Here is a 12783-nt window from a genome sequence, read left to right on the forward strand (position 1 = left end):
TGGAGTAGAGGTTTAAAGTAGCATAACATTTAAATATGCAAAGAGTACCTCAAAATTGTACCTATAAGTACAGTGTATAAGTAAATATACTGTACTTAGTTATTTTCCACCATTGAATAACATGGACATGCCAACAAGCAATTCGGGGTTCAGTATCTTGCCCAAGGGCACTTTGACACATTGACTGCAGGGGCTGGGGTTCATATCACTGACCCTCTGATAAGTAGATACCCATTTACTCCACGAGCTACAAAGAGTTACCGCTCAAACTGTTTGTCTTGTATTGACACAGTAAGAGACTACAGCGGAAGAGGAACATTTAGCAGTTGAAGATATTCCTCTAGGAGTTGGTGGAGACCAAACTAGAGGTAAAAGAGAGAATATTAGACATTCATCATGTGGACAGAGACACAAAGACTCCTGATGAATGATAACACAGTTCTGTGTCGACTGGATGTGCCAATACATGTAGCATGTTTTATTTCTTTACTGTCTTGTCAGTCTGTCCTGCACCTTCTCTAGTTCACCCTCCCGCTCAGAACTGATGAGTGTTCAGTAGACTGCAGGCTGCTCTTTGGAGAGTGTTCAGTGAGACAGAATGAATTCCTGCTGCCCTGCACTCAGCGGATCCAGAGAGTTCACTGAGACAAGGGACAGGATACCCTCACACACAAAGAAGACCAATAAGAACAATGTTGTCTGGTTTGGAGCTGCAAATAATCATCTTCCTTTTTTTTTTAGATATTTGAAACTGGAGCATTCTTCAAGACTTTGTGAGCATTATTCACACTAACAAATTGATGGAATTTGAAACAACAGCAGTACTTGGAAGTTATTAATTGGATTCTACATCACCGTGGCGACTGTAGCCAGGATCTAAATCACTTATTGCCGTGGTAGCAGGACTGTTGTAGGCTGAGGGGACCATGCTGTACTTCCAGGTGGTGATCCTGGCCGCTGCAGCCATGCTGGCGTACTACTTTGAGTTCACCGGCACCTTCAGCCCCGCACTGCAGGGCTTCATCTGCAGGGACCCCGGCCTCACTAAACCAGACCCCGGCCCTGAACAGGACAGCCGCCTGCAGCCCGTCATACTGTTCTCTGTAGTGGGGGGGCTGCCTGTGGTACTGGTGAGTAACTGGGTTTAAATAGGAAGTAAATAACGCTACTATAGAGCTAGAGCAGGGGTGTCCAAACTTTTTTCACCGAGGGCCACATACAGAAAAATATACAGAGAGCTGGGCCACTTATAGAGGTGAATATTGCCTATTAGTTAAGTTATAAGTTAGCGAAACAAATTGAATGTAGGTAACAGCCTACATCCCATCTCTCTTTAGGGTTTCATTTATTTAGTTGGCAGCTCATTCCTTAAAACAGTAGCCTCAGAGTGCTGATAATAAGAGGAAATATGAAGGTTACATTTCAAGCTTGTTATAGAAATAATGTATTGGGGTTTTTCCATCAACTAAGATTTGTTAGAAAATGTTTTAAGTTCTAAATGACTGAATTTATTTTAAATTGGGCTCATTAATATATTTGAACATATATATTTGAGAAGTACAATATAAGACAAGCAAAAGTGTAATGTGTGGGCCATATTGCATTATACTTTTAGAATTTGCTGAGGGCCGATTCAAAATGGCCTGCGGGCCGCATTTGGCCCCCGGGCCGTAGTTTGGACACCCGTGAGCTAGAGAGAAGAACATAAATGTTAAATTAACTTCTAACTTCCTTCATATGTGTTGACCTTTTAGTATGCCTTCCTTCAGCATTCATAAAAGACCTACTTCGACACCGATCTCTTTTTTCCCAGCATGTTCCTGCTACTGTTTTACAATAAAAGTCTTGTTTAGAGAGTTTTTTTCCACTGAAATGCTATAGGGCTTTTAATTTGAAAAGGACACATTGAGTAATTGAGTTTGTATCAAAGAGGACATATCATGCTCATTTTCAGTTTCATATCTGTATTTAGAATCTCTACTGGGACATGTCTCCATGCTTTAATGTTCAGAAAGCTCTTTATTTCTCTCATACTGTCTGTGCTGCAGCACCTCTGTTCACTCTCTTTCTGAAACCAGAGCCCAGTCTGCTCTGATTGGTTGGCCTGCCAGCTCTGTTAGCTATGTGTCTGAAATGTCCCACCCCTTAGCCTTTCGGGTGCAATGTGTTAGCCATTGGAAGTGCGAGTGTTACATGCTGACGTCACTATGTTACAGAAGTAAACAAAGGAGTCTAATGGAGGCGTTTAAGGCCGGGCGGGGCATGTGGGAGAGAACACAGTACAGGAAAGGGGAAACCCAAAATGCATAATAGGTCCTCTTTAACAGCATAATGCCTTAATTGAATGTTTAAAACAATTAACAGGAGGTAGTTCCAGACTAAAATACAACCAAATACACTTATCAAACATAATGAATTAAACATTAAGGCCTGTTGCTACCATTAGCCAGCTTCAAATAGCGCTCGAGCCCTCTGCAGTTTAATATTAGCTCCTGCCTACTTTTTTTTAAATGTACAAGTTAAGTCTGTAACAGTAATAACTATGTTTTTTTTTACAATATACTTTAGCACACCCAGAGCCTAAATGCACCATGCAATCATGTTAATTCAGTTAACTTAATAAGTGAATGCACTTAGTCTCCTTAGTTAAACCTAATGCCTGTGTTTCTTACAAGGACAATATCCGAGTAAACCTTTTTTTCTTGGGGGATGATAAGCTTGGTAATATATGTATTATAAGGTGCAGCATATGCTTGATTGTCGAATATTATATTTTCTTTGGGAATGTATTCTTCATTCTAGTAAGAAGGACGGTAAACAGGAAACACTGTCGGGCCTTCCAATGGGAACTCGAATATTTAACCGACCAGTGGTGTGTCTTTATTAATCATTCAATGGCAGACTATATAGTAGCTGTGGTGTATTAAATCTGTTCATATACAGTTAGTTACTCTCTGAGGTCATAGAGAGTGCAGAGAGTGATGTGGTACAACAAGAGGTTGTATAACAAACCTCTGGAATATGTCAGAAGGCCTCCAGGCATGAGTAAGACAAAGACCAACGTATATCTCACCTTATTTGGGTACGCGCAAGACATGGTGTACGAACATATAGATCACCTTATTTGGGTACACATTCTTATAGAACATCTCATTTTGACACACACCCATATTTCTCCTATAAATTGCATGCACAAAGACTGTTCGGGGGGACTTCCACAATTGGCTCTGGGAACCCCGCATCGCCCGTGTTGGTGTCTGATACTATGCTGTTGTAATAAACCTTATTATATACAAGCTGGTGTCTCCGGAGACTTCATCATCATCTTCACAAACATCACTACAAGATATACTTCATAGCTTTTATAGTGCTAGCTCTGTAGATGTACAGAGAATTGCATATAGCATGGCGGCGAGGCAGGTGCCCAAAGCACAAAGCCAACATTTGACTGTTGGGTTTAACATTTCCCAGATCTTCTGCATCAATGTGGTGAACATGTGCGGCTCAAAGTAGTAAATGCTGGTGAGAGCATGTGTGACAGTTTGCTTCAATATACACTATATTAGTTACTTCATTGCCAGTATTACTAAGTATGTTTTGTCTGTGTATGTTTTCTCAGATTTCAGGGGTTGAGCTTGTTATCTTCCTCCTTCATTACAACTCAGACAACCTGTACGACCAGGACAAGGTTGTTGTCATGGGTGACTGTTGCTACGTGAACCCTATGGTGCGCAGGACCTTCCGTTTCCTTGGTAATATAATTACTAAATTATACCCGCTGGGAGCTGTTAGTTTCACTCATACAGTAATGTCATTTAATGTGGTTTAATTATACTGAAACCATTTTTATCAGCAATCAGTCATTGAGTGGTGATACGGATGTAGGCAGCCCATGTTTTCTGGGTAAAAGCGTACCACAAAAGTAGGTATAAGTAGGTGCTTGGTCTCTCTCGTGTTGTAGCATGCTATTATGATGTTGCTGTGACTTGATGTTAAATATGATTTATGTGCAACATAGAGGTGGTAATATGTAATCAGAAGGCACTTTGACCAGACTTCTCCTTGTAATAAGATATTTAACCAGGTGCATTGTCTTGATTTAATGACATGACACCTGTTTGCAAAAAGACCGCAACTAACATTAGTGGGGGAGTATCAGCTATTAAAAATAGCATTGTTAACCTAAACGTAAGGGGGTACTTGCTCAGAAATATTACTGGAAAGGGAAATGATACAAAGAAACACACACCGTTTTTATGCTTCATTCATATTATTATTAATATGGTCAGTCTTTCTGCCCAAACCAAAAAAACATATAGGCTACAAAGCTCAAAAAGCTTAACAAAAATGGTCTTTAAAGCCCACTCCAGGCCTCTATAGTCCGTTGAAAAAAACTGCTCGGCAGCAAACTGAAATGTCGATATTTATAATCCATCAAAAAAACAAGGAAGGAAAGCGATCTTCGGCCGATCTCACCCCGTGTTGCAGAGTAGCTAATCCTTTGTTCTCAGCCGGAGCGTCCTCTCCACGGCGACGTGCGAAACGTGGGCGATGCAATATCCAGTTTTGTGTAGCTTCATTTTCTGCATACACACGCACAGCGAGGAATGGCCATTAGACTGTTGGATATCCGCACAACCACACACACACTTCCTGTTCCAGAGAAGCTCACAACCGACCCGTCTTCTGAAGACGCACCCCCTTAAAAACTATTGGGTGCGCCGTAATAGGTGAGCAGGCAGGTGAGGTGCCTGCAGCCCCATACACTCACACACCATTTACAAGAGTGGAAATGATCACTTCAGCAGCAAGGTAATACACAAGTACAATATTTCTTTTTATACCATAGTTTCCCATACATTACACATTATGTCTTTGCTTCTCTGTTTCACTTCATGATACTTTGCTCAGCGTGACAGCGTCACAGATATCATGAATTTCACATTAAGAATTTGGTAAATCAAATTAAATGGCTGAAGTATCTTCAAATTACAAAAAAAACAATTAAGATTGTTTGTCTCGTTTTGAAGACAAATGTTTGATTTAATGATGGTACCTTTGGGCTGCCGAATCAAACAAGCAAGATTTTAATTAGCATAACCGCTAGCATCCGTTTGTGTCAGTGATGTTGGTAGTGCTACTTTTTTTAGCTAGCCAATTCATTCACATGCTAACACACTACTTTAGTTAATAGAGAGTACCATGCTACCATTAATGCTAATTTAGCATAATACCTATATTGATGTAGTGGTGTTAAGTAACTTAGCACATCAACTTGTAGACATATTGAGGAAATGGGATACTTTACTTTAATTTCAAGTAAATAACAGGTAAATACATTTTACTTCAATAAAGTATTTTGAAAAGCTCTAGTAATTACTTTACAAATTAAGACTTTACCTGTAGAACATATAATGATTATTTTAAATATCATGCATCGGTTAAACTATGCAACATTATATAAATAATGAAATTAAGCTCCACCTCAACCAAATAAAGCTCTAAAAACGTTCTGCTCTATAATAAAAATGTTGCTATTATTAGCTGTTATGGCCTGGATTAACACTGTTAGCACTGTTTCTGTTGACAGCACCATTAACTGCTAGCTCTTCTTTTTGCTCATCCTTAAGTAAAGGATATACACACAGAATAATATCACCACTGTGTGGATGAGTCATTCATTTAAGCTTAATTTCTTCTCATCTGTGTGTGTTTCTCTGCAGGTGTGTATGTTTTTGGTCTGTTTACAACAGACATCTTTGTCAGTGCAGGTCAACTGGTCACAGGAAGTCTTGCTCCTTACTTCCTGTCCGTCTGCAAGCCCAATTACACTGTCCTCGGCTGCCTGGACACGGCTAATTTTGTCAGCCAATCAGATGCTTGTGCTGGTGACCCTGATGACATCATGAGAGCCAGGAAGACTTTCCCCTCCAAAGAGGCGGCCCTGAGTGTGTATACAGCTGTGTACCTGGCAGTGAGTGGATCAGCAGCGCATCTTCACTAGCCTTACAGTAGAGCACTGAGCACTGTCACACAGTAAAATACTCGTCCTTTCCAGATGTACGTCATGTCCTGTGTGGGATCCAGTGGAGGTCGTCTGATGGGCCCCCTCCTCAGCCTCTCACTGGTCAGTGCGGCTGTGCTCACAGGCATCAATAGAGTGGCCGAGTACCGAAACCACTGGAGTGATGTCATCGCAGGACAAGCCATCGGGGGCGCTATCGCTGTCTTTCTGGTCCGTTTTCATTCATTTTATTTATATGTATTTTTATACTTGTCCATATACAGTGGGGCAAAAAAGTATTTAGTCAGCCACCAATTGTGCAAGTTCTCCCATTTAAAAAGATGAGAGAGGCCTGTAATTTTCATCATAGGTATACCTCAACTATGAGAGACAAAATGAGAAAACTAAATCCAGAAAATCACATTGTAGGATTTTTAAAGAATGTATTTTCAAATTATTGTGGAAAATAAGTATTTGGTCAATAACAAAAGTTCATCTCAATACTTTGCTTTGTTGGCAATGACAGAGGTCAAACGTTTTCTGTAAGTCTTCACAAGGTTGGCCCATTCCTCCATGCAGATCTCCTCTAAAGCAGTGATGTTTTGGGGCTGTCGCTGGGCAACACGGACTTTCAACTCCCTCCAAAGATTTTCTATGGGGTTGAGATCTGGAGACTGGCTAGGCCACTCCAGGACCTTGAAATGCTTCTTACGAAGCCACTCCTTCGTTGCCCTGGCGGTGTGTTTGGGATCATTGTCATGCTGAAAGACCCAGCCACGCTTCATCTTCAGTGCCCTTGCTGATGGAAGGAGGTTTTCACTCAAAATCTCACGATACATGGCCCCATTCATTCTTTCCTTTACACAGATCAGTCGTCCTGGGCCCTTTGCAGAAAAACAGCCCCAAAGCATGATGTTTCCACCCCCATGCTTCACAGTAGGTATGGTGTTCTTTGGATGCAACTCTGCATTCTTTCTCCTCCAAACACGACGAGTTGAGTTTTTACCAAAAAGTTCTATTTTGGTTTCATCTGACCATAGGACATTCTCCCAATCCTCCTCTGGATCATCCAAATGCCCTCTAGCAAACTTCAGACGGGCCTGGACATGTACTGGCTTAAGCAGGGGGACACGTCTGGAACTGCAGGATTTAAGTCCCTGGCGGCGTAGTGTGTTACTGATGGTAGCCTCCGTTACTTTGGTCCCAGCTCTCTGCAGGTCATTCACTAGGTCCCCCCGTGTGGTTCTGGGATTTTTGCTCACCGTTCTTGTGATCATTTTGACCCCACGGGGTGAGATCTTGCGTGGAGCCCCAGATCGAGGGAGATTAGCAGTGGTCTTGTATGTCTTCCATTTTCTAATAATTGCTCCCACAGTTGATTTCTTCACACCAAGCTGCTTACCTATTGCAGATTCAGTTTTCCCAGCCTGGTGCAGGTCTACAATTTTGTCTCTGGTCTCCTTTGACAGCTCTTTGGTCTTGGCCATAGTGGAGTTTGGAGTATGACTGTTTGAGGTTGTGGACAGGTGTCTTTTATACTGATAACGAGTTCAAAAAGGTGCCATTAATACAGGTAACGAGTGGAGGACAGAGGAGCCTCTTAAAGAAGAAGTTACAGGTCTATGAGAGCCAGAAATCTTGCTTGTTTGTAGGTGACCAAATACTTATTTTACCGAGGAATTTACCAATTAATTCATTAAAAATCAGACAATGTGATTTCCTGGATTGTTTCCCCCGTTCTGTCTCTCATAGTTGAAGTGTATCTATGATAAAAATTACAGGCATCTCTCATCTTTTTAAATGGGAGAACTTGCACAATTGGTGGCTGACTAAATACTTTTTTGCCCCACTTTATCTTATGACACTCACTTTTGACTGGTTCACTGCACTTTAAATCCCCCTTCATGATCAATCAGATCCTTAGTTTTCCCTACCTTTTTACTAAGGCCACACTAAGTTATAAGTTATACATATGCCTGCAAAGATAAGACACTTACTTAAGTTCAAAAGTTCTGTAGGAAATAAGACCTAAAACTCCTGAAATTACTCAGCTTTTCACCTCTTCCGGTTCCCTTGTCTCAAAGTCCACGTTTTTGTTAACACGTTTTTGGTTAGAGGTTTAAAGTAAGGTCTGTGGTTAACAAAAATGATGGAGATTTTCCAGTTTTTTCCCATGACGTAGAATATGCCAGTTAATACCCCTCTGGTGAATGTCTGAAGCTTCTACTTGTCTTAACAGGAGTTGCTAACAAGTGGCTAATTTAGATTTCTAAACATCATCATGCCAAACATTAGCCATCTTTAGCTTAGTTGTTGTGAAGTGAAGTCATGTGACCGTGATGTAGTTTGTGTTATAGATCCCCTATATGCAAAATGAACTCCTGGCAATGTCCTGCCCACATGACACGTCCCAATTTATCGTCCCCAATATACAGTCGCGAGCTGAATCCCCTCCCGCAGCTGTGTCTGTGTGGTAAACAGTGTTGGGGGTAACGCGTTACAAAAGTAACAGAGTTACAGTAATGTATTACTTTGTGCTGTAACGCAGTAATATAACGCATTACTTCTGAAATGTGGGTAATATAATACCCGTTACAATCACAATTGTGTCACAATATTGGTTTAACGTTACATTTTCAAACTAACCTAATAATCTTAGAGCATGTTTTCAGAGAGTCAGGCCACTACACATCTTGTGTTTTCAGGCTCTCTCCTTAACAGAACACTGGTCTAATGGACTTAATAGCTGCAGGACACACACACGCTGTTGTTGCATGAATAAAGGGTTGAATTCCTCTTTTGTGTCAGTGATGGGGACAAAAAGCTGGGTCATAGAAACAAAGTCAACAAAAGTGAGGAAGTCCCTTCAGACATGTCTCTGTATCCTGTGGTATGGCTGCATTCGTCCACATTGTTTCCTTGTGACTTGCAAATGATCTTTTTTGATCATGCAGACATTTTATTCTAAAATGACAGTGTCTATTTTCTTCTCTCTTTCTAGGTGGTGTTTGTGGTTCAGTATTTTAAAAAGAGACTTGTGGTTTCTCACAGCCCCTCAGACTCAGGCACAGCTGACACCGATGAGGCCTCACATCAGACCAATCACTGCATGGACGTCAGTGACAAATACACAGTTCCTGAGGTAGCTAACTCACTATTACACATCCAGTGCATGATACATATAAAAAACCAAATGTCTGTCCCCGGCATTAAATACATTTGAGGCCAGTGTCGTCCTCAGGGTGATTAAAAAACAGTTTTTTAACACACCAATAATGAATATAAATGTTTAATTTAAATGTTTTTGTGCTTCTTTAGAGCCCAGGACCCTGCACAGAAGTCACATGACTATGACCCCCCTTCCTCCTGCCCAGGGGGAAATGGAAGTCACCTGTTCTACGTCACACTTGGGCCTTAATATTTCTAAGATGCTTGTTGCAGCATTTAAACTATCACTGGTTACCATCTTAATATTACATGATATGATGTGATTTTCCATATTGTGCTGCCAAGTTTTGTTTGTTTGTGAATATCTGCTTTATTTTATTTTCTGTTTTAGAAAAACAGGAAGAGGGAGCTTCTCTCCCAGAGTGAAATCTGGCAGACAACAAATCAGATAATCACGATTTTGTTATCACCCCTGACACTAGGGACAGACAGATCCTGCTATTTCAGATATATGATACATTGGAGCTTTATTTTGAATGATGTTGCATGTAGCATCTTAATCCTGAGGTAACAAACATATACTTTGCAAACAATGTCTAATGCAGGGTTGTTAAAAATGAGGCCCACCGGCAAAAGTTAGCCTGATACATGTTTTTAGCAGTAAATATAATATAAATAGCTTTATACACAGTTTTTTGTGAAGTAAAATGCATTTTCTTTAATGTAGGATCACTTATTATCAATTAGTGTTTCACAATCTGAGAATCTTGGAATTTATGTATCATTTTTCATCTAAACAAAACAATAGGTGTCTGTTTCTGGCCCAACATTAAGTTTCAGATGTGGCCCTCCAAGGGGAAAGATTTATCACCTCTGGTTTTATTCAGTAAAACAGTGGACTATGAAGTCATATTAGTGACTATATACTGTCGTAATCAATCAAGTAATAGGGTTATTAAAGGGAAAAACCATGAAATAAAGTTAGTGATTTCATGTCGGTTATAAAGGGACAAAGCAAAGTTCAACTCTTGTTCTGACAACGAGAACATCTTTAAAACAGGATGCTCTGCTGTCATCTGAACATGATGATGACGTAATTTCGTAGAAACATTTCAGACATTTTTGGTGTTATAAAGCTTTGTATGTACTGTAGCTTGCATGCATTTATAGTTTGTTCAATAGTAAAAAATGTCCTTAATTACTTCCTTCACTTTCTTCTGCTGTGTTCCTGCACTATGTGATTTGTCTTCCCGTTACCACTGTTGAATATGCTTTAAAGGTCCCCTATTATACTATTTTTCAACAGTATTTTACAGGTCTCAGATTTAGAACATGTCTCTGATTTGCTGAAACACCAAACAGATGGTTGTCCCATAAACCCCTCTGTTTCAGCCGTGTTCCTGAAGTGCTGATTCTGTGTCTGTAGCTTTAAATGCTAATGAGCTGCTGCTGGCCACGCCCCTCTGAGAAGTGATTAGTTAAAAAACACAATGGTGCTCTAGGAGGAGATTCAGGTGATAAAGTGGACAGGGTTACCTTGGTTGGTTATTGGCTAATGGTTGCACAACCCTAAAAAAACATTGTGACATCACAAAGTGGCCAAGATCTAATCAACTGATTTTCAGACAGGTTTTTATAGAGATGGATCAGGATAAAAACAGAGGGGGTCTTTGTTCCTGAAACTTTCTGAATGTATAAACACAGAGGGGACACGTATTTATGTTTAAAAGACAGGAAAAAGTGGACTTTGTATAATAGGGGACCTTTAAAGTACAGTGTTGTGTATCACTCACACTCACAGGCCAGTTAAGAGATTATTTGTTTTGTGTGTAATTCCTATCCCTCTATTCTAAAGATTATTTCTCAGATGTTACTGAATAATGCTGGCTTCATCAGCTATTATGAAGTGTTATATACTGTAATGTGCTTACTTATTTTGTCCTGGTAAAATTAACTCTTTCTCAGAGCGGTAGTGGTATATGTACAGTCATGTATTTAGGGTCACAGTGAAGTTGTGCCATGTAGCGATATTGATTGGTTTATATGTATGTAAAGCCGCAGACTTCAGCATTATCACTTTCTCTTGTTTTATTATTTATGGACATGCGTTTGAATTGAAACGTTTTTGTTTTAAATTATTGTATTCTATAAACTACTGAGAACATTTATTCGTGTTTGAATTCAACAGACACTGGAATGGCTGCCATACATGTAGAGGTAAAGATTTAAGAATAATTTGGAGTGGTCTCTTAATTTTTTCCAGAGCTGTATGTGATTTCAAACAGATTTTCTCACTTCCTATTCCCGTATTATTATAGTATTCAGTAAAATAAGTGTACAGTGTCAGTCCAGTGACATCAGATATGTTTGTGTGATGTTCATGTGTAAGGAAGTTAAGGGCCCAGCTGCCCTGGCCTGTATGCTGGAGTAAGGAGGTGTGTGTTTGTGTGTGTAGGAGGTTAATGCAAGGACAGACCCGTGGAGGCTGATAGGTGCATGGAAAGGGGGTCCCGAAACTAAAAGTGGTTGGAGTAGCTACGAGAGTTTTGGCACAAATATTAGAAAAAAAACAGTCAACAGAAAATCAAGCCAACTTTTTATTTAATAGTCTTTTATTTTCATCTCTATCTCTACTGCCCTCCTTTGCTGTAACAATACTATAATAAAAGATTCTGATTCCAATTAATGTATAATACATTTTTTCCTGATACTGACAGATAATAATCATGTGTAAAGCAGGTAGTGCAGCATGCCCGGCTTCCACAGGGGAGGAACAGAGAGGGTATATTTATATGAATAATTATACAGACTCCCATCTGCTGCACACCCAGCTCACTGCAGCTGACTGCTGCAAAGAGAAAGGCCAGTACAGCACCTCAGTGTAAACCCTGACACAAGAACATCCTCACAACGACCAATTAATACTTATTTCAGCTTTGCCTTCACACAAATGTATAATAAATCATATTTTCAAACTGCATTATTATTGTAAAGCATTTTTAAAGATTCGTTTTGGTCATTCCAATTATACGTTTATCTAAATACTATTCAGAATTAAATATTTATCAGTTTTAGAAAAGTGTGTTTACATGAATTTCTTTATAGCACATTTCTGTGAACAGTCAACATGTGTATCTGTTATTATTACATTATCAATATTATGAGAATATTTCCATGTATAGTATTTGATTTAACATTCTATTAGGTTTTATGGTTTACATATTTTAATAACTCCTGCATGCACTTTTACTTGCAACATTGTGTTATTTGCTTAATGTTGGCACTATTTTATGTCTTTTTTTGTTTTAAGTTTATTAATTCTTCAAATTTGCAAAAACCTTGGACTTCAGAATTTCCTTGCTAACAACTGAGTTGTAGCTGTTGTTGTAAATATTTACATACTTATATCATGTATAATATTAATATTGTTAAGGTCTAACTGTTTATATAAAGATTTCATAGTCACAATCACAGAACAATCAATTGGGCTTTTTATGACCATTATCTGTCATTTAGTTAGGATGTGTCGCTTCAACAGTCTCGGTGCTATTGGCTGACAGGAGGACAGACAACTGTCAATCAGCTGAAACACACACAGCCCCTCCCATCTC

The 12783-nt window shown here is 39.6% G+C and overlaps 1 protein-coding gene across 1 annotated transcript; it reads left to right on the top strand.

Annotated features, from left to right (window-relative positions):
• Window positions 1–657: 657 nt before the first annotated feature.
• LOC134866585 (phospholipid phosphatase-related protein type 5-like) lies at window positions 658–11854 on the top strand. Its single transcript, XM_063886814.1, has 6 exons — window positions 658–1130; window positions 3620–3752; window positions 5724–5974; window positions 6059–6235; window positions 9006–9146; window positions 9323–11854. Exons 1-6 carry the CDS (start codon window positions 927–929, stop codon window positions 9350–9352), a joined length of 936 nt encoding a protein of 311 aa, XP_063742884.1. The 5' UTR covers window positions 658–926; the 3' UTR covers window positions 9353–11854.
• Window positions 11855–12783: the final 929 nt, after the last annotated feature.

Source organism: Eleginops maclovinus, chromosome 6 (genome assembly GCF_036324505.1).
Source record: "Eleginops maclovinus isolate JMC-PN-2008 ecotype Puerto Natales chromosome 6, JC_Emac_rtc_rv5, whole genome shotgun sequence".
NCBI classification, from domain to species: Eukaryota; Metazoa; Chordata; class Actinopteri; order Perciformes; family Eleginopidae; genus Eleginops; species Eleginops maclovinus.